This window comes from Phocoena phocoena, chromosome 1, assembly GCF_963924675.1.
Source record: "Phocoena phocoena chromosome 1, mPhoPho1.1, whole genome shotgun sequence".
Lineage (NCBI taxonomy): Eukaryota > Metazoa > Chordata > Mammalia > Artiodactyla > Phocoenidae > Phocoena > Phocoena phocoena.
The window spans coordinates 145,979,142-146,007,137 of record NC_089219.1 but is presented as its reverse complement, the minus strand read 5'-3'; the positions used below and the strand labels follow the sequence as shown (position 1 = coordinate 146,007,137).

The window sequence follows — 27,996 nt, the reverse complement described above, 5'->3', positions numbered from 1 at the left end:
AAATACCTGATTGGAGATGCGACCACACCGCTGGAGATCATTCCCTAAGGTCATGGCAATTGTTGTGGCAATTGCAGGTGGCGGGCTTGTCTTGAGGCTACTACAAGTACAGATAAGTTGAGAGAAGGCTTGGAGAAGGTCAATCCTGAGCTTTACAAATTCACACTGAAAACTTAAAGGATTCAGTGGTGTACTGGCAGCCTGGGGAATAAAAACAAGCTATATTTAATACAAGGTAAGCATAAAAGGAAGATGCTGAAGGACAAAGTATTTGTCAGAGTCTGCAAAAGTGCAGTAGTTCTAATGATGATGGATAAACACCTACATTATTAGGGGAGGATGTAATATTAGAAAGAAAAACTTATTGTCATTAGCATCAACTCTGAAAAACTATGTTCCATCAACACTCAGGTTCCTTACTTCCTACATTTGCAAAGATCCCACAAGACATGGGTTAACTAGACCGTCATCTGTAAGATATCATATGAGGGATGCTTCACAGACATTACCATTCCCCCCAAAATCCCTTATCACCTTCCTACCTTTCTAACCTGAAATTCGCATGCTGGAATCATTAAACAGAATTTTTAAAAGTTGGAAGGGGGAGGGCTTCCCTGGTGGCGCAGTAGTTGAGAGTCCACCTGCCGATGCAGGGGATATGGGTTCGTGCCCTGGTCCGGGAAGATCCCACATGCTGCGGAGTGGCTGGGCCCGTGAGCCATGGCCACTGCGCCTGCGCGTCCGGAGCCTGTTCTCTGCAACGCCAGAGGCCACAACAGTGAGAGGCCCGCGTACCGCAAAAAAAAAAAAAAAAAAAAAAAAAAAGTTGGAATGGGGAGAAAAGAAAGGTGAAGGCAGGAGAAATATATTGTTAGACCGTCACTGTTAAAAAAGCATGTTGCTGGCGGAGGTGAGGCAAGAGCCAGCCAGACCACGTGGGGCCTTCAGACCACAGGCAAAGTTCCGGATTATATTTTAAATGCAGTAAAAAGGCAGTTTCAACAATAACAAAAACAAACAAACAAAAAAGCATTTTGCCTCATGGCTGCTTTCTTCCATAACTAGCCCAGATTAATTTTAAAAAGAATGTCTCATTAGACACTTGAGATGCACAGAGAGGCCACCAAGGAATAGGTTATAACACACAAGTAAGTTTCAGTGAGAATGGAGGGGTGTCAGGGATAAGTCCTGAATAGCAAAAAGTAGCATTCGCTAGGTAAAGGGAGCAAAGAATATAAGTCAAGCCAGCGTGGGCAGAGAACTAAGACAACATTTAACTATTTATCAACTGTCCTAGTGGAGAACCTAGCATGGTGCTTTCAACAAAAGGCGTACTAAAAATATGCTAACTCGGAGTCCTCTTCGCGTGCCTGGGTGCCACGGGGGCCCGGCCAGACCCGGGCTGCCCTCAGAGGCCGGGCCGCGCGGGCGTTTGGCGCCCAGCCCCCTACTCTGTGCAGCACCCTCTTTGTGTACAGGTCCGCGGCACCCCGCCCCGCCCACCCGCTTTCTTCCCCGCCGATGCGCACGTGCGTCCCGAGCGCGGCGGCTGTGCCCAGAGACCCGCCTGACCCCGGGCGCCCTTAGCCCTGGTCCGGGCTCCAGCCACCGCAGCACGCTCGCCTCTGGTCTCGCGCTCTGCCCTCAGGCACCTGTCCCCCGGTGATCCACGCAAGGCCCCGTCTGCAGGTGAAGTGGCCTCCCTTAGAGCGACCCGGAAAGTGTGGTCTGTATTTAAAGGTGGACTTTCAAAGGCGGTGCTGCCTTGAGCCCGCGGGCCCCGCCGGTGGTCGAGCGCTCCAAGACGTTAAGGGAAGGGCACGCCTTCCCTAGTGCAGAGGCACGGGTGTTGGCCGACTGTCCATTTTTGCAGAAATCTTCCTCCTATGTGGGATCGCTGTCTGGAGAAGGCCTCCTGCGCTGCTCCAGGAAGAAGCTGACCCAGGACGGGAACACGTGGCTGGAAGGGCCATCTCCAGAAAAGAGGAAGAGCTGCAAGTGCCGTCAGTGATCCCCTCCAGGCACCCAGAGCTTTAACTGAAACACCGGATCGTTCCCTAGATTTTTGCTACATTAAACTATATTGTCCAGTTAAAAAAAAAAAAAAAAAAAAGAGTACGAAACACCGTGGTAGAGGACAACGATTCCTGGCTCTCCCCCGACTGCACAGCCTTTGGACAACTTTGCCAGTGAAAGAGCTTTGCTCCAACCACCTGCCCCAGTGCAGCTGTGTCGATGGCACGAAGCTTCGTTCCGCAGCTCCTATTTCACAGCAGTCCCCTCTCCCTGGTCTCGTTGTGGGTCACACCATGATGGCTGCCCACCCCTCAGATGGACCACAGGTTCTGGAGTTGGCTGCTCCCGAGAAGAGCTGGGTGGTGACTTTTTTGAGCAGGACCAGAACAGACCTCCTCGGGCCACGCAGCTGCAAGTGGCACGGTGACCCAGCTGCTCGCTTGCAACCAGCGACTTTCCCAAACCAGCTGCTGCTTCAGCTTCGTGATCGGGCCAGTTTCTAAATTGGGTAACGGTCAAGAGGCATGGTCTGTGATGTCATGTATGTAAAAATCTGTTTCTCGTTGAAGTTACAAAAGTAATGACAACACGAGCTTTTGCAGGGCCGAGCTCACTTTGTTCTGATCGCTGCCACCAGGGTAGGGGGTCCAGGGTGGTGGGTGGATGAAGCCCACCTCTGCCTGAAGCATCCAGCCAGGCTGTGCATCCACTTCCTGGTCTGAGAAACGGAACTAATAAGCAGAATACAACTTCTCTTTATTGTTTTCTATGAAGAGTGATCTGATTTAAACATTACTCGGAGGCCCCTGCTTATTTTACCAAGCACACTGTCCTCAATGTTCCTCCATGCCATAGCAGGTAACAGGACTTCCTTCTCTTTTAAAGGTTGAATAATATTCCATAGTCTGGATAGACCACATCTTGTTCATCCATTCACCTTTCAGTGGACACTTGGGTTGTTTCCACCCCTTGGCTAGTGTGAGTAATGCTGTTCTGAACATGGATGTACAAATATCTGTTTGAGTTCCTGCTTTCAGTTCTTTTGGGTCTGTACCCTCATGGGTGTGAGGCAGTATCAGTGATTTTTAAGACTCCTTTGCTTCCCAATTTCTTTAGCTGTCTTTCTCTCCCCTCCTACCTTATGAAATACTTAAGAGGTTAAATGTATAAGATAAAGAAATTCCTAAAAATGAGGAATTGGGAAGTTTAGACTTACATCTCCCAGAGGGATTGGAATGAGTCCCTTTTTACCACCCTGAATTCTCCCAGCCAGTGCCTGCCCTGTCCCACTTCGCAGCTGGCTTTGAGTTCATGAAAACATATACAATATTAGAAATTAAGACTAAAAGATTGTTTTTAAAAGATTTTTATTCATTCATTTAAACTTACAATAAGAAACCGACTCCATGTTACTCAACAATAAATAACATTTTATGAAAAATCATTATTTTCAAAAAATGACTAGTGAGAACAAGGGACTTGTTTCATATTTTTGAAGATCTCTTTAATGTCTAGCTTGATAAAAGACAGCTGGATTCTCATAGCTGCTTCTGTGTTCAGTCTCTTGTAATATATTATTTTAGTTGATGTCTGTTAAGAAAATTTGATCTCACAGGGATGTGTAGCAGGAAAATGGAGAAGCGTTTATATAGATTCTCCACCAAAACTGACACGTGAATGTTCCTTACAGGTTCATTGCAATGTGGACTCCAGAAGCACTGCTATGTACCTTTCCTGCTGTTAGACTAAAACCCACTGGTCTCTCTGGCACTTTGGATGGATCTATTACCCACACATGATTTTGTAACACGGCCATTTGGTCATTTGGAAAATATTAATTCACTGAATTGTGCAGTTATTCCAAATGTTGACCCATTTCACTAGACAATATTAAAAATCACAGTTGTGTGGAATGTAAATTGGAGCAGCCAGTATGGAAAACAGTAAGGAGACTCCTCAAAAAATTAAGACTAGAACTACCATATATGATCCAGCTATTCCATACCTGAGTATTTATCCAAGGAATACAAAAACACTAATTTGAAAAGATAGATGCACCTCAGTGTTCATGGCAGCATAATTTACGATAGCCAAGATGTGAAAACAACCTAGGTATCCATCAACAGATGAATGGATAAAGATGGTGATATATATACGTACCATTGTGTCCCCGCGAAAAGGCAAGGACTGTCTTAGTATTAGTAGAAAAGTAGTTTTTTTTTTAATATCAGTTATCTTTTAATTGAGGTGTAGTTGTTTTGCACTGTTGTGTTAGTTGCAGGTGTACAGCAAAGTGATTCAGTTATACATATATATATTCTTTTTCAGATTTTAAAAAATTTACCTAAGTATAGTTGACTTACAAAAAAAAATGCTAACTTAACAATAAATGGAGGCGTAATGAAATTAACTTTCTTCCCTGACATGACTCGCTTAAAACATGCTGATGCCGTTCTTAGATAGTATTTCACACTCTTCTTTTAGCAGGAGAGCCTGGTGTGCGACTTGAGGTTCTAGAATTAAGTTACAATATTATCCATCTGACCAAGTATTGACCTTAGTGTAGTTCTCTCTAGTTTAAAGTGTCAAATTATAGTTTTATTATTTGGTGGAATTCATATTTTACTCTAGGAAATAGTTTGCCACTTCCTGTATCCTTTATAAGAACATACACTTGCTCTAGTATCCCTCTCAAATTGCAAAGTTACACCTACGTAAAATTATATAAGCTAGAGGTAATAACTATAATCAATATATTGAATTCTGTGGTTTTCAAACTTCTGGGATGTTTTGTTCTAATCATGAAACAGCACATTAGGGATATTAAAGAGACTATTTCAATTGTTTTTAATTTCTTGGAGATTTAATTTGCTCTTATAGGAAGATAAGTTCCCCCTTCTTCTGCCCCTTAAGCTGCTACTTGCTATTTTTTATTTACTGCTTATCAATAACTTTAGAAGGGTCAGGGATACAAGTGGGTATATATGATATATATACAGTGTAGACCATCTTACCAGACAAAAAAACATTTGCAATATTGTCCTAACATGCATTATAAAACTGAAAGCGAAGCAAGATGTAGTTATAATGAAAAAGATTTACTGCTACTCTGAATTTATTTCTGACTAACAAGAAATATTTGATGATATAAGATGGTAACTTTGAAAGTGACTGTGCATCTTACATCGTGTTATACTGAGGAAAACAATGTTAGATATAGTATGCATGTTCAAAAAGAACACAGAAAAGATAAACTTGTGATAAAGTTCAATCAAAGACTTTAAAAAGGTAATATCGTCCATGAGAGACAGAAAACATAGAAAAATAAAATTTAGACTATAGTGTTATGAACAATGCCAATGAGAAATAAAAGGGATGTTATTTACTCTTCTTTACATGGGGGCTAATGCTTAAAACAGAAATGGGTTCTAAGGTCAGCAGGTAAAGCAAAAATTGTATACAGTCAAAATTATCCCCGAAAATTCCTCAAGAAGGAACTACTTCCAGTAAATTTAACATAGGTGAAGGAACAGCAAACTCAGAGCCCCGGGGTACAAGCTAATTGAGAAGAACTGTCCCCACTATTTAAACTGCTATTTTGCGTCCCCATTATTTAAATAGCTATTTTCCCTCATTCTTGTTCTTTCTTTCTTGATTTTTTTTTTTTTTTTTTTGCGGCACGCGGGCCTGTCACTGTTGTGGCCTCTCCCGTTGTGGGGCATAGCTCTGGACGCGCAGGCCCAGCGGCCATGGCTCACGGGCCCAGCTGCCCCACGGTACGTGGGATCTTCCCAGACCGGGGCACGAACCTGTGTCCCCTGCATCGGCAGGCGGACTCTCAACCACTGCGCCACCAAGGAAGCCCTTTCTTGATTTTTTTAAAAGTCTAAACATACAGAGGTAAATCTGTGTTAAGCACACATATAATGCTACTTCACTGAATTTCTGACTTGTGGTACATATTCTGTTTTCTATATGGAGCAGCTAAAAGAACCCAATGTGGCTGAAAGGAAAGCTACTTAATAAACTCAGTTAAAAATATTTATATATACTGTGGTAAAGAACATGTGACAACCAAGAGTGAACCACAGTGCAAAAAATGGACTTTAAGCCCCTAGTAACCACCACCCTACTTTCTGTTTTTATGATACTGACCACTTTCATTTAAGTGGAATCATATAATATTTGTCTTCTTGTAACTGGATTATTTCACTTAATACAAGCTCAGTTTTTGAAAGAGTAAGCCAAGCTTAAAGCAATAGTAGACTAAATTGTTTAAAACCAGACCTCCTGCTAAGAACAAATGGAAAACTGAGTTAAATATTATGAACATCTATCTAAAAGCACTGAAGAGCTACTAAGGCAACAAGGAGCCAAAATCATGGAGAGATGGGCAATCCAAGAAGATAAGACTGACATCTGGTGATTATTTGCTAATTTGAAAGCTGCTCCTGGGAGTGTGAGAAGCTGAGCAGAGCTTTCAGCAGTCTCATAAGACTAAGAGGGCTGTGGAAAACACTTCAGGCTTTTGGCTGTAACTTCAAAGGGCTATACCCTAGGAGTTAGGAGAACCAAAAATATACTGGCTCTTCCAAGGACTGAAGCTTAGCTCTGAATCAGTTCAATCCTTGGCTGGATTAGGGTAATCTGCCCTTAGCCTAACTGCCTGCCAAAAGCAAGGATGATATAATCATTGTAATTTTTCACACACACTGTCCAAAACTAACTAAAAAAATAACTGAGTATACAACAAAGACAAAATTCCTCAAACCAAAAGGGGGATAAAAGGTCAAAGACACAAACCACAACAGATCCAGATAACAGACTATCATATATGAATTTCAAGATAACTACAATCAATATGTTAAAGAACTTAAATGACAAGATAGAGAGTCCTGGAGAAGAACTACAGAATATAAAATAACCAAATGGAATTTCTGGAACTGGAAAAACACAATAAATGAAATTAAGAACTTAATGAATGAGTCTGACATGCTGATTAGACACAACGTAAGTGAGAATTACGGAAATGGAAGATAGGTCAGAAGAAAATATTTAGAGTTAAGTATGGAGAGATAAAAAGGTGGAAAATGAAGAAGAGAATATAAGAGATCTATGAGTCATGGTAAAAAGAATTAACATGGGTGCACTACGTCCCAAATGAGGAAGAAAGGGACAGAAGCATTGGCTGAAGAGATAATGGCCAAATGTTCCATAACTGATCAAAGTCATCAAGCCTTATATCCCAGAAGTACTATGAACCCCAAAAGTCATTTATACTGATAGTAGTATAAACTGGAAACCACCATAGGCAACTTTTTGGTAGTATTTATTAGAGCTGAACTTAGTATATCTATGACACAGCACTACCATCCAGAAGATAGGCACACCTATATCAAAAGATGTGCGTAAGAAAGTTCAAAGTCAAATTATTCTAAATAGCCCCAACCTGGAAATAACTCAAATGTTTCTCAAAAATAAAATGGATAAACAGATTGTTATAACAGTTATCCAAAAGAATATCACAATGAAATGAAAATGAACAAACTACTGCAATATGCAACAAAAAGCATGAATGCATCACACGAATATAAAGCTGAGCAGAGAAGCTAGAATCAAAAGCATAATACTGCATGAGTCCTTAAATAATAACGAAAAACAAGGCGAGACTAATCTATAGCTTTAGAAATCAAAAGTGCCTTCTACAGAGAAAGGTAAAGGTAGTGACTTGAAGGGAAAACATTTCTTAAAGTGATAAAAAGCCACAAATCAGAAGATAATATTTGCAACTCATATAACCTACAAAAGATTGGTATCTAGAACATCCAAAATAAAAAGGCAACCTAATGAATGGGAGAAAATATTTGCAAATCATGTATCTAGTAAAGGGTTAATACCTAAAATACATTTAAAAACTCATACAAGTCAATAGTAAAACAACAACAACAAATAATCCAATTAAAAAATGGGCAGAGATTTGAATAGGCATTTTTCCAAAGACATACAGATGCCCTATAGGCTCAACATCACTAATCATCAGGGAAATGCAAATCAAAACCACAAGCACAAAATTCAACTCACACTTTTTATAATGGCTATTATCAAAAAAACAAGAAATAACAAGTGTTGGCAAGGATGTGGAAAAAAGGGAATCCTGGTGCACTGCTGGTAGAAATGTAAACTGGTGCAACCACTATGGATAACAGTATGGAAGTCCCTCAAAAATTAAAAACAGAACTACCATATGGTTCTGCAATTCCACTTCTGGGTATTTATCTGAAGAAAACAGTAATACTAACTCAAGAAGATATCTGCACCTCCGTATTCACTGCAGCACTATTTACAATAGCCAAGATATGGAAACAATCTAAATGTCCCCTGATACATAAATAAAGAAAATGTGGTATATATATACACAAAATGGAGTATTATTCAGCCATAAAAAAGAATAAAATCTTGCCATCTGTAACACCACAAATGGATCTAGACGGTATTACGCTAAGTGAAATAAGTCAGACAGAGAAAGACAATTACCAAATGATCTCACTTATATGTGGAATCTAAAAACAAAAACCAAGCTCATAGATACAGAGAACAGATAGATGGTTGCCAGAGGTGGGGGTAGGGAAGTGCATGAAATGGGTGAACGGGGTCAAAAAGTACAGCCATAAAATAAATGAGTTATGGGGATGTAATGCACAGCATGGTGACTATATTGTGAGGGAGAGGCAAAGATAGCAGAGTAGAAGGACCCTGAGCTCATCTCCCACAGGCACATCAAAATTACAACTATTTACAGAGCAAGTATCAATGAAAGTGACCCGAAGACTAGCAGAAAAGAACTTCTACAGCTAGAGATGTAAAGAAGGAACCACAGAGAGATGGGTAGGAGGGGTGGAAATATGGTATAGTCAAGATCCATACCCCAGGTTGGTGACCAACAAATGGGAGGCTAATTACAAACTGCAGAGGTTCTCCTCAAAAAGCAAGGGCTTTGAGTCCCAGCCGGGACTGGGCTTCCCAGCCGGGAGCCCCTAGAATGCTTGGCTTTGAAGGCCAGCAGGGCTTATTTTGGGGTGAGCCAGAGGACAGTGGGAAATAGAGACTCCACTCTCAAAAGGCATACACAAAAGAAATCATAGAAGGAAAAGATCAGAGCAGAAATAAATGAAATAGAGACTAAAAAAAACAATGGAAAAGATCAATGAAACTAATGGCTGGTTCTCTGAAAATATAAATAAAATTGACAAACCTTTCACCAGACTCATCAAGAAAAAAAAGAAAGGCCCAAATCAATAAAATAAGAAATGAAAAAGAAGTTACAACCCACACCATAGAAATATAAAGGATCATAAGATATTCCTATGAACAATTATACAACAATAAAAGGGACAACCTAGAAGAAATGGACAAATTCCTAGAAATGTACAATTGCCCAAGACTGAATCAGGAAGAAACAGAAAATAAGAACAGACCAATTACCAGTAATGCAACTGAATTGGAAATTTAAAAAACTGCTGACAAACAGAAGTCCAGCACCAGATAACTTCACAGGTGAATTTTACCAAACATTTTGAAGAGAATTAACACCTGTCCTTCTCAAATTATTCCAAACTGCAGAGGAAGGAATGCTTCTGAATTCATTCTATGAGGCTGGCACCACCTGATACCAAAACCAGACAAAGATACCACAAAAAAAGAAAATTACAGGCCAATACCACTGATGAACACAGATGCAAAAATCCTCAATAAAATATCAGCAAACTGAATCCAACAATACATTAAGAGGATCATATACCATGATCAGGTGAGGTTTATGCCAGGGATGCAAGAATGGTTCAAAAATCAATGTTATACACCATATTAACAAACTGAAGAATAAAAACCATATGATCATCTCAACAGATCCAGAAAAGGCTTTTTGACATAATTCAACATCCATTTATGATAAAAACTCTCCACAAAGTGGGTATAGAGGGAATATACCTAAGCATAATAAAGGTCATATATGACCAGCCCACAGCTTGTTCTCCACTCAATGGTGGAAAGCTGAAAGCATTTCCTCTAAGATCAGGAACAAGACAAGGATGCCCACTCTCACCACTTTTATCCAATATAGTATTAGAAGTCCTAGCCACAGCAATCAGGCAAGAAAAAGAAGTAAAAGGAATCCAAATTGGAGAGGAAGAAGTAAAAATGTCCCTGTTTGCAGATGATACGATTTTATATATAGAAAATCCTAAAGACACTACCAAAAAACTACAGGAACTCATCAATGCATTCAATAAAGTTGCAGGATACAAGATTAATACACAGAAATCTGTTCTGTTTCTATACACTAAAAAACAAACTATCAGAAAAAGAAATTAAGAAAACAATACCACTTATAATCACATCAAAAAGAATTTAAAATACCTGGGAATAAATCTAAGGAGGGAAAAGACCTGTACTCAGAAAACTGTAAGACATTAATAAAGGAAACTGAAGATGACACCAAAAACTGCAAAGATATGCTATGCTCATAGCTTGGAAGAATTAATATTGTTAAAATGCCTATACTACCCAAGGCAATCTACAAATTCAATGCAATCCCTATCAAAATATCAAATGGCAGTTTTCACAGAACTAGAACACATAATTCTAAAATTCATATGGAAACCTTACAGGACTCCAAATAGCCAAAACAATCTTGAGAAAGAAGAACAAAGGTGGACGTATCACACTCCCTGATTTAAAACTCTACTACAAAACTACAGTAATCAGGGCTTCCCTGGTGGCGCAGTGGTTGAGGGTCCACCTGCCAATGCAGGGGACACGGGTTCGTGCCCTGGTCTGGGAAGATCCCACGTGCTGCGGAGCGGCTGGGCCCATGAGCCATGGCCACTGAGCATGTGCGTCCGGAGCCTGTGCTCTGCAGCGGGAGAGGCCACAGCAGTGAGAGGCCCATGTACCGCAAAAAACCCCCAACAAAACAAACAAACTACATTAATCAAAACAGTATGGTTTTGGCACAAAAACAGACACATAGATGAATGGAACAGAATAGAGAGCCTTGAAATAAACCCACACGTATATGGTCAATTAATCTACAACAAAGGGGGCAATAATATACAATGAGGAAAAGACAGCATCTTCAATAAATAGTGTTAGGAAAACTGGACTGCTACATGCAAAAGAATCAAATTGGACTCCTTTTTCACATTACATACAAAAACAAACTCGAAATGGGTTAAAGACTTAAATGTAAGACCTGAAACCATAAAATTTCTAGAAGAAAACAGGAAGTACACTCTTTGACAGAATACTGTCTTATTGAGCTAAGTATCCTCTGTCTTACCTAGCAATATTTTTTTGGTTATGCCTCCTCAGGCAAGGGAAACAAAAGCAGAAATAAACAAATGGGACTACATCAAACTAAAAAAGCTTTTGCACAGCAAAGGAAACTATCGACAAAACAAAAAGGCTGCCTACTGAATGGGATATTTGGAAACAATATACCTAACAAGGGGTTAATATACAAAATATACAGAGAACTCAAACAACTCAACATTAAAAAAAAGCAAAAAATCCAATTAAAATTGGGCAGAGGACCTAAATAGACATTTTTCCAAGGAAGACACACAGACGGTCAAAAGGCAATGAAAAGATGCTCATCCAGGGAAATGCAAATCAAAACCACAATGAGATATCACCTCACACCTGTCAGAATGGCTACCATCAAAAAGACCACAAGTAACAAGTGTTGGAGAGGAGGTGGAGAAAAGGGAAACTTGTGCACTTCTGGTGGGAATATAAATTGGTGCAGTCACTATGGAAAACTGTATGAAAGTTCCTCAAAAAATTAAAAACAGAACTACCACAGGATCCAACAATTCCACTTCTGGGTTTTTATCCAAAGAAAATTAAAAACACTAATTAAAAAAGACATATGCATCCCTATGTTCACTGCAGTATTATTTACAATAACCAAGATACAGAAGCCACCTAAGTCCCCATCAAGAGAAAAATAGATAAAGGAGGTGTGGCATATATATATATACATATATATATATATGCACACACACACACACACACACAATGGAATATTAGCCATAAAAAAGAATGAAATCTTGACATTTGTGACAACACTGATGGACCTAGAGGATATTAGGCTAAGTGAAATAAATCAGACAGACGAAGACAAATACTGTATGATCTAAAAAACAAAACAAATGAACAAACATAACTAAACAGAAAGAGAGTCACAGATAGAAGAGGTGGTTGCCAGAGGGGAAGAGGGTGGGGAGAGGAAACTGATAAAGGAGATTAAGAGGTACAAACTATCAGTTACAAAATAAATGAACCACAGATATGTAATGTACCATATGGGGAATATAGCCAATAATTATGTAACATCTTTGTATGGTGACAGATGACAACTAGACTTACCATAGTATCATTTTGAAATATACACAAATACTGAATCGGTATGCTGCGCATTAGGAACTGAATTTCATAGGTCACTAAATGTAAATAAACAAATGAACAAACAAATTCATAGAAGAGTAGATCAAATTTGTGGCTACCAGAGGTGGAAGGCTGGGTGGGGGTTGGGAGGGAGAACTGAACGAAGGCAGTCAAATGGTACAGAATTCCAGTTATAAGTAAGTCTTAAGGATATAACGATATAAGGATATAAATACAACACAATAAAGATAACTAATACTGCTGTATGATATATATGAAAGTTGTTAAGAGAGTAAAATCCTGAGTTCTCACCACAAGAAGAAAAGTTGTTTTTTCTATCTCTTTAATGTTGTATTTATATGAGATGATGGATGTTCACTAACCCTATTATGGTAATCATTTCATGACGTATGTATGTCAATCATTATGTTGTACACCTTAAATTTATACAGTGCTGTATGTCAATTATATCTCAGTAAAACTGGAAGAAAAAAAAATTTTTTAAATACTATATTGAATATTTGAAAGTTGCTAAAAGAGTAGATCTTAAAAGTCCTCTTCACAAGAAAAAAAAATTTTCTAACTATGTATGTGACAGATGTTAACTGTCACCATACTTACTGTAGTGATTTCACAATATATACAAATATCAAGTCGTGTTGCACATCTGAAACTAATCCAATGTTATATATCAATCATACCTCAAATATATAGATATATAAAGTTTAATTGTATTAGTAATTTGGGAAACTCCAATCATAACTTCCAGAACATACCAAGTGAGGGGGAAAATGTAGAGTAACAGGAACTCTTATACACTACTGGAAGGATTGTAAATTTGTAAAACCACTATGGAAAAACTCCTGGTATTAGCTAGTCAATTGAAGATGTATATACCTTATGCAATTCCACTCCAAGGTAGTATTTTAGATCGGTATCTCTTAATAGGGGCAGGAGTATCCTCAGCATTTCTGGAGATTAAGCATCTCCAGCCACTGAGCATTAGGCCAACAGCAGTCCCTCCAACCCCTCTATCACTGGGACAAACAGAAACATCCTCACACATTTCTAAATTGGAGCAGGGGGCAGATACATAGTTCTGACTGAGTACTGCCCTAGAGAAGGGTTTTCAATCTCAGTATACTAGTGACATTTTGGACCAAATAATTCTTTGTTGAGGGGAGTTGTCCTGTGCATTGCTGGATGTTCAGCAGCATCTTTGGCCTTTACCCACTAAATGCCACTAACATCTTGGTGAGTTGTGACAACCATAAATGTCTCCAGACATTGCCAAATGGAGCTAGAATCATCCCCAGTTGAGAATCAGTATCCCAGAGAAACCTTTACATAGGTGCATCAAAATATGTCCAAGAATGTTCACAGCAGTAATGTTTTAATAACAAAAAACTGGAAAAATCAAAATTTCCATCAACATTAGAATGGGAAAATAAACTGACGTATAATCATATAATACATGGGTATACAGCAGTGAAACTGACCTAAAGCTTTATGCAACAAGATGGATGAATCTTAGGAATATAATTTAGATAACCAAAGCAAGTCAAAGAAAAATACATGATTCCTTTTTATATAAAATTCAAAAACAAGCAACATAAAACAATACCTTAAGAGTTAAAGAAAAGCATGTTAAAATTGTAAAGAAAGGCAAGGGAATGGTACATACAAGGTTCAGGATGGGGACTTCCCTGGTGGCGCAGTGGTTAGTGGTTAAGAGTCCGCCTGCCAATGCAGGGCACACGGGTTCAAGCCCTGGACCGGGAAGATCCCACATGCTGCAGAGCAACTAAGCCTGTGCACCACAACTACTGAGCCCATGTGCCACAACTACTGAGCCCATGCGCCTAGAGCCTGTGCTCCACAACAAGAGAAGCCACGGCAATGAGAAGGCCGCACACCGCAATGGAGACCAACACAGCCAAAAATAAATAATCAAACAAACTTACCAAAAAAAAGGATTCAGTATGGTGGTTACCTTTGTGAGGTGGGAACTGGTATACAAACATGGAGGGGCACACATGAATTTTAAAGAAAATGGTAATATCCCATTTCCTAAACTGAGTGCTAGGTATACTTGGATATTTGATATTTTTATATACCTCACATAATATATATGTAGATATCATACCTATTCAATATTTAATAAAATAAAAAATAAATTAAAAACCCACCATTGTAGGCAGATTGCTAAAATCGTTCCTCTAACTCATGCCACCACTCCCACCCCCCGCCCCAGTCTCCACACCTTATATATCTCCCTTAAAGTGTGGGTAGAACCTGTAACTTGCTTCTATCTAATGGAATATGACAAAGGTAATAGATTTTGAGGATGTAATTTAGGTCCCTAATGAGCTGACTTTATAATCAAAAGGGAAATTATTCTGGGTAGATCTCGCCTCATCAGGTGAGTCCATTAAAAGAGGGTCTTGAAGGTAAGAGATTCTCCTGTGGGCCCTGAAGCTTCCACAAGTCTTACGGCTGTGAGGAAATAAATCCTGCCAAAAACTACACGAATTTAGAAGAGGACCCTGAGCCCAGGCCTCAGACAAGACTGGCCCTGGCTGACACCTTGATTGCAACTCTGTGACAACATGAGCAGAGGGCCCAGTTAAGTCATGCCTGGACTTCTGACTCATAGAGACTGTAAAATAATAAATGGGTGTTGTTTTAAGCCACTAAATTTGTGGTAATTTGTTACACACCATGGAAAACTAATACAAACACTTCTTACAATTTTTATTTCTAAGAAGCAAGATAACTATCATTAATCACTGCACTGGGAAATTAGGCACCCAACATCGCCATAGCGGCCCCACAAGCACAGAATTTTTAACTTCTCTTTAGTTTGGTTGAAGAAGGTAAAAAGTATAATCCTCATAGCTGACAACCTCAAATTAGAACATTCATGTGTCAGAGAGTAAAAGGGCAATTCATGCTCAAATCATCTTCGTTAAAAAGACAGAAAGCTACCGTCAAATCCATACTTGTCAATTGAACAGGTTTTCTAAAAACCTTAAAACAAAACAAAACCCTGATAGTATAGTACAATCAGAAATGTGAGAAGTTCCAAATGATTGTATGGATCATACTGCCTTCCCTTTCAGACTATTCTCAAGTGGAGAATCATTTCCTGATTTCTTTTTATCCTCAAAGCAGTGTCTGGAACATAGCAAGTGCTTACAGTGTTGAATAAAGGAACTCCATTTCAAAAGATGATCTGAGGCCCAATAACCTGCCCTTGCCTGTGTTAATGGCAGAACAGAGACTAAGACAAGGGCCTTCTGTCAACTGGGTACTTTCTTCCTACATCAGAATTCAGTCCTTAATTACTGCCAAGCCTCATTAAACACACATACACACAAATCATTAAAAGACTATTAAATATTCAATGGGATTTTTCATAATATTAATTCTATCTGCCTCATTGTTTTGTGAGCCTGTTTCACAGTTCTTACCATTTACTGTACTGCATGATTAACAATTTTCTGTTCCACATCAACTAGAAAATGAAATTACCCTACTGATCAGAGGCAATAACTGTACTTTTTCATTTTCTAAGGTATTTATTAGCCTGATATAGGCAACAACAATCTTTTCCTAAGATAATCAAGAGGAGAGAATCACTGCAGTCAGTGCTACCCCTTAAAATGGAGGGCAGCCATTCCTATGTTCCTGTTTTAAAATGGCAGTTAATAAATCATTCTTCAAAAGATATGTACCCACAGTAATCTGAATAGTCTGTCTCTTTTGTGACATCTGTTTATTCTTTGTTCTACTTTGAAACATTTCTCTTTGCATGGCCCACCATTAAAAATATTTTAGATTATGTGATAAATATAAAAGAGGTAGGGCTTCCTTGGTGGCGCAAGTGGTTGAGAGTCCGCCTGCCGATGCAGGGGACACGGGTTCGTGCCCCGGTCCGGGAGGATCCCACATGCCATGGAGCGGCTGGGCCAGTGAGCCATGGCCGCTAAGCCTGCGCGTCCGGAGCCTGTGCTCCGCAACGGGAGAGACCACAACAGTGAGAGGCCCGCGTACCACAAAAAAAAAAAACAAAAAAAACCACCAAAAAAAACAAGTAGCAAAAGTTTTATGGCCCCATCTAAATATATACAATTTTTAAAGTCATGTGACAATACTTTAAACATGTTTAATGCTGATTACATAAACTCTTTACTCTTAAGGGGAAAAAGTCCTTGCATTAATACAGGAAATGCACATTTTAGGGAACAGATTCTTAGGAATATAACTAGTTTCAAGGAAGTGTTAAGGATCTGCTCTCTCTGCTACACCCTTTCTTTCTTGGGAAAAAAAAAAAAGGGAATAGTAGCTGGCTGACTGTTAATTTGGAATAGGAGGATATCACAGTGGGATAAAAGGTGAGACATTAGCATCCCTCATAATTTCTTCTTTATTTACAAAGCAAGAAACTCTAGTCTCTTAGTGAGTAGTTGCCAGGTATGAGATGGGGTCGAGGGTTTATGTTTGACGGTAGCAGTCACCCAGGCTGGGGTCTTACTAACAGGAGTCTGGAAAGGGAGGACCCTATCTCCACTTTATCCTTCCTGCATGGATTCAGCAATCCTCTTCACATGTGTACCTGATACTTGATAAAAACAAAATGATAAATGTTCACCAATCTATGAATGTTAAAAAGTGGGGGAGGGGTTAATGATCTACTTCCATGTCCTATTTATTCTTGTAATACTGCCAAATACATATATATCAGCAGGTTTTTCAAGGTTAAAAGAGGATAAGCCCCAAAAGAAAAGGGAGACCATTGTCACACAAGTCATCATCACCAAAGGAGAATGAAGAGAACTTACCGTTAAGGAAGCAATCCCTTTGTGGTAGAATTTTAAAGACTCAGCAATGCAAGAAAGTGCTGAACTATAATTCTCCTCTTGCAACCCAGTGAGACACTGTTCTGCATGTGAGAACTCTTTCAAACTATTCAGCCAGAAGTAGAAATGTTCTGAGGCAACCTGAGTCAGCAAACTCTGATAAAGCTCTCTGGCCATGTCGTGATTACCCTAAGAAAAAAAGGGGGGGGGAGGATAATGAGGTTCTTACACTTGAATTAGTTGATGTAGCTGCTAAAAGAGAAACCCAAACCTTGGATAAGTTTTAACAATCACTCCTCACATTATAACTCTGTGAGACTCAGTCTAAGTATTTCTTCAGAGAAAACATGCTGAGCTGCTTTTATGTAACATAATGACTGAAGTTCTTTACCAAAACAGTGCCAAAGAGAAAATGAATGGAAGTAACTATAACCCATGTCTAGAACTTTAGTTCAAAATATAGAAAGTATAAATACTTATTATATGTCATTTTGTATGAGCTATTTAGTGGGGTGGGGAGAACTGCAGTTAAGTTCCATCAAGCGATTACCAAGAGGAGCCCTGCGCCCTCTGGAAACGACTGAGGGAAGGGTAGTTGTGGGAGGATGTGAATGCCTTTTAATGCATGGGGGCGAGGGAAGCTCACTGTCTTGCAGTGCTTGGATGCTTGGGACAGTTGGGTATAATAAAGAAATATCCTGTCAATAGTGCTTCTTCTCCCATTTGAGAAACACTGTAAAATGTGAACATGTGCTTCAATCACCTAGAATAATGCTTCTCAAATTTTGTTCTCTGGACTTATCCCCAAAGAATTTCTATACTATCCAAGCTCTATATTTCCTCTCAAACAAAATTAATAAAAATTGTTAGGATTTCCATATGGTTGAGAGGGAACAGAAGACTAAAACTTTCCCGTTTCCACATAAGAATGATGAAGTTGGAGAGGGAAAGGGAAGAACGACATGGTGTACTGAAAGGGGAGAATATAAACGTGGGTGGGAGGGAGCTGTGCTTACGGGAGCACAGGACAAAATGAAAGCGCTGCTAACAACCTACAGCCAGAAAGAGCTCATGTTTTTGGAATTCCCATGGAACTTCCCCATAACAACATATATACCATTCTCTGTGTATATGTTAAAAATTAGGTCCTTTCCTTCATCATCTTTTAATCGCATGACTAAAAAGTACTTCTACCTTCATCTTTAGTTTTGACTAGGAGTAACAATCACACAACCTAAGGTTCGTAATCTGCCATTTTCACCAACCCAGTTCACATAGAAGGATACTACGTACCATTCGGGATGCCTGTCTGGCAATTCGGTATACAGTCCATCCATTGGAGACGCTTTCAAGCTGCTGCTTAATTACTGCCTTTACTTCAGGAGACAGTGCTTTCTGACTGGCTACAAAAATCACAGTGGCCAAGCTCACCTAACATCGAGCAAGAAGTAAGAAAGTCAAGAAAATCATTAACTCTATGCAATGTCAAAGATAACTTTACCCAAAAGCGTTAAAAACTAATTAGAGCCTATCAAAAACGAACAAAATTTGTCTTCCTTTGACATTTATAAAATTTCCACTTTATTCCTTTGCTCAGAGCATTGTGTATAACAGCAAATAATTAGAAACAATGCCCATAAATATGGATAAACTATGATATAATCACACAATGAAATACTATAGAGCAGTGAAGTGGATAAACTAGAAATACACTTATCAGTATAGACGATTCATACAAAACAGGCAAAAATAGGCAAAAGATTACATGCAGTATGAGAACACAAAGTTAAAAATATGCCCAAAATATTGCATATCACTTAGGATATATACTAAGGTAGTAAATATATAACAACATGCATGGGAATGACAAACACCAAATTCGGGAGAGTGGCTACCTATCCTGATAGGAAGGAAGACGACACTATCAGAGAGATACACAGCGGGGTACAAGTCAAGTGTACTAGTAACACTTTTTTCTCAACCTAGGTGATGGATGCAAAAGCTTTCATCATATTATTCCTTATGTGTTTCTGAATATTATGTTTCATAATTTAAAGTTGCTTTAAAGTAGTACTAAGAAAAAAGCAATAAAAAACATTAATTGAAAATGCTGCTTCAATGAAAAATAAACTTGGCTAACTGCTTCTCAGTATTCCAAAGCTGATACATACAAGGATCCATACATACTGTAAAAACTGCCTGATTCCCACGACCACTGTCACTTACTCATCTGGGTAACCTTTACTGATAGCAAATGATGAAATGGGGGCAATCTTTTACACAATGCCCCCTGCAGGATTAAACATAAAATGGGCTTGAGTAAGTAATTTCACTAAGCTTTTTTCCCAAGCCATAAAGCCAGATGACCACAAACAATATGGAGTGGCTACTTTAAAGCTTACATATAATTTATGCATATTTAGAACGTAGTCTACTCTCAGCCCTGGAGAACTTTCAACTCAACATTATTATACAGCTTCCACACCTTCTGTTTTTTTCTAAGCATGTACCTTTCCCAGCCCCCAGACTGTACTGAAACCTAAACTGGATCCTAAACAGCTAAAGAGGTCCTGGATTGGCAAAGAGGAATTGGGTTAATTTATGGTCATTGATATCACTAGGTCTTTAACTTACATTTTTGGAAGTACAATACACGGTTTGGTTCATTATTTATTTGTCTTATATTAAAAAAGAAAAAAACCTTCATTTTCATTTTGTCCTTTGTAATAAAACAAAAATATCAGATTGAAGGCTTTGGCTACACTAAGCTGATTTGACAGGGCTTAGGAAGAAAGCAGTTTTACCTGTGAACTAAATAGGGCTTTCTATACCAAAAGAGGAAATGGTAAAAAGCTCCAGGTCCCAACCCTATTTTGACTTCAGCATGCTCTTGGTCTCAGCTAATTACTTTAACCTGTGGAATTCTGAAAGTAATTCCCACTAGACCAGATCCTATTCTTCCACAGCAGGTTCAAAAAGTGGCTCCTTACCAGAAGTTCTTGTTGCTTGTCTGTGGCTGATCGTCCGATCACCTTGTAGAGCTCCATGAGGTCACCGAGCATTCCATCGCCCAACACAGGCAGCTGCATGGCAATGGCGGCCAGGCAGTGGCACATCAGGATCCGGGCAGCGTCCTGAGCACTGTGCAACTGAGTCAACAAGGTCTCAACTACAGACTGGCTGAGATGGGGCCTACCCTTGGCCAACTTCACCATACAATTCAGAGCGATCTGCATATTGAATAGAAGATGGACCAGTTACATTCTGCAGGTTCATATGAAGTGAAGCTTTAAAGAAAGTAACTCTCTACAAGTTACTAGGAAAAATCAAGGAAAAGGGTTTTTTGTAGGCATGACATTTTTCTTAATAAGAAACACATGACACTGAATCCCATATTAAGATCTGCAAGTGTGCCATGTTTAAAACTAAAATAATAAGACAGGAGGGTACATTAAACACTCATTTTAATCTAAGACTATTCAGTCTAAGACTTGAGATGAACATCATAAGGAATAATGCTGAAAAGGCCAAATAAATGCCAAACTGAATGTCATATTACTGCACTTTCATTAGTTTTCAAGAACTGCTTCTAAAGTGTGGTTTGTAAACTTACCCATAATGGCATCTCCTAGGATGCTAATTAAAATACAGATTCTTGGGCCCTATCCATCCCAAACTTAATGAATTAACCTTTTTTTTCCTGGTGTTTGGGTTACTGAAAGTTTGCAGTTTAAAAAAGGTGCCCTAGGTGACTTCAGCACACTGAAGTGGGGAGGAGGCTTCTAATTTTCTCTTATTTCTCAACAGAAATCTAAATATCAGTTGGTCTCAGAGCTTCTATGCAGGCCGGTTAATCACATCCCTAATATCCCAGCCATCAAAACTAGAAACCCAGAAGTCCTCTAACTAACATAGCCAACAGGTTGCTAAACCTAGTCATTTCTACTTTTGTCAAGTCTCTAATACCCATCTATTTAGCTCCCTTTCATTCTCTCTACTACAACATAAATGTCTCCCTAATTCCAATCTCTTGAAAAGATGGGCCCATTAATCCATCCTTCACGCTACAACCATGTAGCTTTCAGTGTGTTAGGAAGAATAATCATGTCTTTAGGGTCTGACAGACCCAGAGTTTAAGGTCAGCTTGCCCTTGACTAAGTGTGTGTGAACAAGTTATTTTATCTCTCTGAGGCTTAATCTCCTCATGACTATAAGAGGAATACAAATTTCACTAGTTAGGGTTATTGTAAACAGTGAAAGATGTATATATAAGCCTTCAACAAAGTTTGGTACATAATAGACATATTTAAATAATAATAGCTACAACAAAAGTTAGAGCATGGTCACTACTTCAAAATTTTAAGATCTCATTACCTACAGAATCAAGCCAAAGTTCCTCAGCCTGACATTTGATATCCCCCATGATGGAGCTACAAACTACCTTCTAATCTCCCTTTACCTCAACCAGCCACAGTGGGCTACTTATCACTCTTCCAACATAACAGGTACATTTCTGCTTTCCTGTCTTTCATAACAGTGGTCCTTCAGGTTCAAATGATCCTTCCTCAATACTGAAATTCTACCCTGTCTTTCAAGGCTTAATTCATATGACATCTACTTGTTCAAGTCTTCCCTAATACCCTTAGTTGAAATTAATCACTCCCCACTCTGTCCTCTCAATTAGAATTGCACTTTTGTTTATATTACCAGAGAACTTGCGACATTCTGCTTGGTATTACAACCCCTTATATAAATATCAGTATCCTCTTATGGAGAGCTCCTCTAACAAAGGGACTTTTCTTGACCATCCATATATGTCCCACTGTGCTGAGTCCAGTGTTTTATTGACACCTATGATTGCTGGGAAAGGTTTTGGTTTGCTTTCTTTTTAAACTTTTTAAATAAATGTATTGTGGTTCCAAAGGGATTCTGTGGACTTGCCAGTCACATGTTGTCTACTTCCTTCACCACCCCTTGATTATCAGCTTTTATTTAATGGTACTAGTATCTTTACTGTACATCATTATGACTACATCATACCTTTTCTTAACATGCTAAAATAAGTCACAACTTCCCTCAAGCCATAATAATAAACACTTTCAACTGACGGCAAAATAGGCCAAAGCTCGCCTATATTTTGGAATAATAACAGTCAAAATGCTAGTTTTGAAAGTGAAGATCAAGGGCAAATATTTGTTTAAGCCAGGAGTCGACAAACTCTTGCACTTGGGCCAAATCCTGCCGGTTTTTGTAAATAAAATTTTACTGGAACACAGCCACACCATCACCCTTCCTTTTTTTTTTTTTTTTTTTAAAAAAAAAAAAAAAAAAACCACATTGTCCATGGCTACTTTTTCTCTACAATAGTAGAACTGAGCAGTTGTGACAAAGAGTGTACTGTCTGCAAAACTTAAAATATTTACTATCTGAACCTTTACAAAGAGATTGTCAATCCACACTTTAGGCAATGAAGACAGGCATTATATTAAAATAACTGATGTTTTCACCTTTAAAGTGGCTTGAGCACCTGGGCTATCATCTTCACTACAAAGTACCAGAAGGGATTCCAGGCCAAAGACAGCATCTTGTTCCAGTGCCAAAAGGTCTATAGGAAAAACACTAATTTTTTTTAGCGGTCAAGTAGAGAAGATTAAATGCACACACACACACACTTAGAAGAAGAAAACATTAAGGAGTCTAAAATATAGGAAATACTTCAATGCATAAAGCTAACCTTCCTGAAAAAGTACATGTGGCATTACTTCTAAAATGCAAAGGCTATCTTTAGACTTGTATATTTCCACTACTTTATTGAAGATTATAAAAATATATACATTGTATCAAGCCGAAAAGCTTCTGCACAGCCAAGAAAACCATTAACAAAATGAAAAGGCAAGCTGCTGAATGGGAGAAAATATTTGCAAATCATATATCTGATAAGCAGTTGTTAATATTTAAAATATATTAAGAACTCATACAACTCAACAGCACAATAACTCAATCTGATTAAAAAATGGGCAGAGAATCTGAATAGACTTCTTTCCAAAGACGACATACAGATAGGCAACAGGTACAGGAAAAGATGTTCAACATCACTAATTATGAGGGAAATGCAAATCAAAATCACAATGAGGGATCACCTCACACCTTTTAAAATGGTTATTATAAAAAAGATAGGAAATAAGTGTTGGCAAGGATGTAAAGAAAAGGAAACCTTTGTGCACGGTTGGTGGGAATATAAATTGGTGCAGCCGCAACAGAAAACAGTACGAAGGTTCCTCAAAAAATTAAAAATAGAACTATTATATGATCCAGCAATTCCACTTTTGAGTATGCATCTGAAGAAGACAAAAACATTAACTCAAAAAGATATGTGTACTCCCATGTTTATTGCAGCATTATTTACACTAGCCAAGATATAGAAACAACCTAAATGTCCACTGATGTATGAATAAAGAAAATGTGGTATGTATGTGTGTATGTGTATGTATATATATATATATATATATATATATATATATACATACACATACACACACACACACACACAATGGAATATTATTTAGCCATTTTTTATAAAAGAAGGAAATCCTGTCATTTGTGACCATGGATGGACCTTGAGGGCATTATGCTAAGTGAAATAAATTAGACACAGAAAACCAAATACTGTATGATCTCACTTAAATGTGGAATCTAGAACAAAACAAACAAACACCAAGCTCATAGATACAGAGAACAGACTGGTGGTTGCCAGAGTTGGGGGGTAGCAGGTTGGGGGTGGGCAAAATGGGTGAAGGGGGTGGAAAGGTGCAAACTTCCAGTTATAAAATGAGTAAGTTATGGGAATGTAATGTAAACCATGGTGACTATAGTCAATAATACTCCATTGCATATTTTAAAGTTGTCAGGAGAGTAGATCCTAAAAGTTCTCATCACAAGAAAAAAAAACTTTACAATGACAATGTATGGTGACGAATGTTAACTAGATTTATTGTGGTGATCATTTCACAATACATACAAATATTGAATCATTAGGTTGTACACCTGAAACTAATATTTTTTTTAAAAATACACACACATACAATAAACCAAGATCTAAAGCCACAAAGGTATAAATAAAGCCTAACTGAAACAGTGTCACCAGCTTAGCTAAGGAAAAAACTAGCAAACCATGTAGCATGTGTCAATCTTCCAAACAAGACATAAATTATGCAGGTCCATTTTCACCTAGGATGCAACTTTCTCACGCAAGTGGAACTACTTTTAGGAAATAATCAAGACCCCACTTAATCTGATAAATGTTTTAAGTCAGATCATAAAGAAATGAACGCTTTAGATGTCTCATGTAATAGCAGTACTATACCATCTTTTCACTACCTTTGGGTTAAAATTTCTCTAAAGTTTCTAGAAAGTTCTGAATAAATTACTTAACCACATTTAGGTTAATGTATGTCAGCTTTGGGACTTCCCTGGTGACGCAGTGGTTAAGAATCTGCCTGCCAATGCAGGGACACAGGTTTGAGCCCTGGTCCGAGAAGATCCCACATGCCACGAAGCAACTAAGCCTGTGTGCCACAACTACTGAGCCTGTGCTCAGAGCCCATAAGCCACAACTACTGAGCTCACATGCCACAACTACTGAAGGCTGCACGCCTAGAGCCCGTGCTCCACAACAAGAGAAGCCAACGCAATGAAAAGCTCGAGCACCACAACAACGAGTAGCCCCCACTCGCTGCAACTACAGAAAGCCTGCACACAGCAATGAAGACCCAATGCAGCCAAAAATAAATGAATGAATGAATAAATAAATAAATGAATATGTCAGCTTTGAGGACATACAGCAATTTGCTGTGTTAAATGGTAGAAAATACTTATTACTATGGAAAAATAAAACAAGATTAGTTATTCAAATAACTAATAGGGGCTTGGCAAACAATGTCTAGTGAAGGTCAGGTTGCTAGGAAAACAAAGGGACTAGTAACAAGCAGTGCTGAAGCCTGGTGGGGATAAGAGGGACTGCTGATTCTTAACAAAGATCAAAATAAGCACTGTAACAGATGAAACATCCAAAATGCACTTCCTGTTTTTGAACACCGGCATGAACTTCCTTAAGTGTTTGGGTCAAGAGACGTTAGGAATACAATAAAATATATGCATTATTTTCTATGCACATCCTTCTTGATTGTGCAAATCATTTAATGCTATAGATACCTAGAGATAAACTCCATGAAAATTTAATTTGTATTGCTCTGTTAATTCATTTGCCCCTAGGTGAAACTGTCTGTTATTTAAGCCACTCGATAACTTCATGGTTTTTTTTTCCCTAAATTTTCTAGGTTTTTTTTTTTTACAGGTGAACAAACTGATACCACTGGATAGTTATAAGCAAAGGTAAGCAATGGGAGGAAATGGGCAATGCTCCATAAAACCTTTCAATTTCGCAATCCCAATCCTAAAGTCCTCATTTTTTTTTTTAAATAAATTTATTTATTTTTGGCTGTGTTGGGTCTTCACTGCTGCTCGCGGGCTTTCTCTAATTGTGGCGAGCGGGGGCTACTCTTCGTTGCGGTGCATGGGCTTCTCATTGCGGTGCCTTCTCTTGTTGCGGAGCACGGGCTCTAGGCATGTGGGCTCAGTAGTTGTGGCTTGTGGGCTCTAGAGCACAGGCTCAGTAGTTGTGGCGCACGGCTTAGTTGCTCCGCGGCACATGGGATCTTCCTGAACCAGGGCTCGAACCCATGTCCCCTGCATTGGCAGGCGGATTCTCAACCACTGCGCCACCAGGGAAGCCCCCTCATTTTTTTTCCCCCCAAGGATTAAGCAGTCTTGAGAAAATCTGCCCGAAGAACATTCAGGAGGAGGCAACCAATAGATAAAAGCACACAGGCTAAAAATAATAAGGGATTAAAAAACTAAATACACACAGGATTCTGGTGAAACTCCAATCTAAAAGTTTATACATAATATCAGTCTTGATCAAACTTACCTTTTTCTTGACAAGAGACAGTAATATTAGTTAGGACTCTCACTCCATGAGCTGCAATGCCCCTGTTATTATGGTAACAGCACTCTTGGGCTAATTTGACTAAATCAGAGGATCTAGGGGAAGAACCCACATTTCCTAAACAAGAAGAGAAACGTAGTACAGATTTAATTCATTTATAGAGTTCAGATCAGTTCATTTTATAGGTTCATTTTTATCATTTTCAAGAGAAAGTCTCTAACAATAAATTTCAACAAAATTTTCTGCCTCTACCCCATGATCAATATACATCACCACTTCTTTTTCTCCTGTCAAGGTACCTAGAATAAGTATATGCTAATAGTTTTATAATGATTAAAATCTAAAATCAATATACTTTCCCACAAAAATATTAATAAAAACTGACTAAAGAATACAGCAAAAGCCAAAACAACTATAGATTGTATCTTGGGCATTCAAATAGTCTCTCATTAAAATGGAGTCATTACAAGTCTTCTTGTCAAATAAAACCTGACATGCAAAGAGAGGAGAGAAACAAAAGTTTTAAGTTTGCTGTTCCCACTTCAATTGCTGGCACAGTTATACTGCAAAAGGTTTATATAAGAATTTATTATTTTAGAGCTAGAAAGGACCTGGGGATCATCTGATTCAACAACCTATTTTTACAGAAGAAACTGAAGCCTAAAGATTTTAAGCATCTTGCCATGGAGGTAATAAAACCTGTTAGTTATGCATTGGCCTTGTGCTTTACATGTTAAGTTCTATCCTATAGTTGCAGTAACTTTTAAAAGTCACACCTGAAATTCTGTAACATAAGGTTTATGTCGTGAATGTTTTTATTCATAGTAGAGAAGCTCTCAGTTATAAGTGAGTGAGCTTCAGGAAGAATCAGGAGATTAAAGCTCATTCAACTTCTCAGCGGGGTCTCTCATTCCTGTCTTCCTTTCCCCTGCTGATTTTTCCATGATTCCTATCAACTGCAATCTTTTACACTAAGGGTGATCATATTTTGTGAGGTTTGAAAAGGACACTATCATAAATAACAACAGGCATAAACCAAGACTATCTCAGGCAGTGTGGGACATATGGTCACCTTATTGATTTCCAGCTTGACATAAAAGTACTAGCTTAGGTAAAACCTCAGTGCTTTTTAAATAGGCAAAACATCTGAAAGATGAACCTATGAGTTCTCTTTACAAAACCATGGAAATTGTAATTTCCTTCATTCTTTTTCTTGCCCACGTGATACGGACAATGCAGACTCATCTATAAATTTACAAACATGTTTTGGAACTTACTTTTTTCCTTTTTTTTCTCATCAAGATATTAAAGAAAACTTGGGGAAAAACCCAGAAAAACCCAAAGAAAAAAACAAAAATCATCCCCAAACCCACAAACCAGCATGACCTTATTATTAACTTTTGGGAATACTTTAAAACATCTTTTTCCCCCATGCACATCAATACAATTTAAAAATTCATATATAATCAGGATAAGTAGATACTTCTAATTTCTACCTTTAAAATATAATATTTGTGAGCATTTTTCTATGTCAATTGTTTTTGGAATAAAATTATTTTCTATTTTTTTACTTAGAAACAATTTACTAAGATAAATTCACAGGGTCCAAAAGGTTCAACCAATAGCAGAAAAAGGTAGAAAGTCAGTAAGAGAAAAGTCTTCCTCATC

The 27,996-nt window shown here is 38.4% G+C and overlaps 1 protein-coding gene across 4 annotated transcripts in view; it reads right to left on the bottom strand.

The window, feature by feature from the left end:
- The window catches only part of INTS7 (integrator complex subunit 7), a 92,666-nt gene that overhangs the window by 24,090 nt on the left and 40,580 nt on the right, over positions 1-27,996 (bottom strand). For all 4 annotated transcript variants that reach the window (XM_065872459.1, XM_065872474.1, XM_065872467.1 and 1 more), the window contains 6 exons: positions 26,311-26,445; positions 22,832-22,929; positions 20,315-20,554; positions 18,618-18,755; positions 17,307-17,513; positions 7-201 (listed from right to left, as the gene is read on the bottom strand). In XM_065872459.1, the coding sequence (XP_065728531.1) occupies positions 7-201; positions 17,307-17,513; positions 18,618-18,755; positions 20,315-20,554; positions 22,832-22,929; positions 26,311-26,445 (1,013 nt within the window). The remainder of the gene's footprint in view (positions 1-6; positions 202-17,306; positions 17,514-18,617; positions 18,756-20,314; positions 20,555-22,831; positions 22,930-26,310; positions 26,446-27,996) is intronic.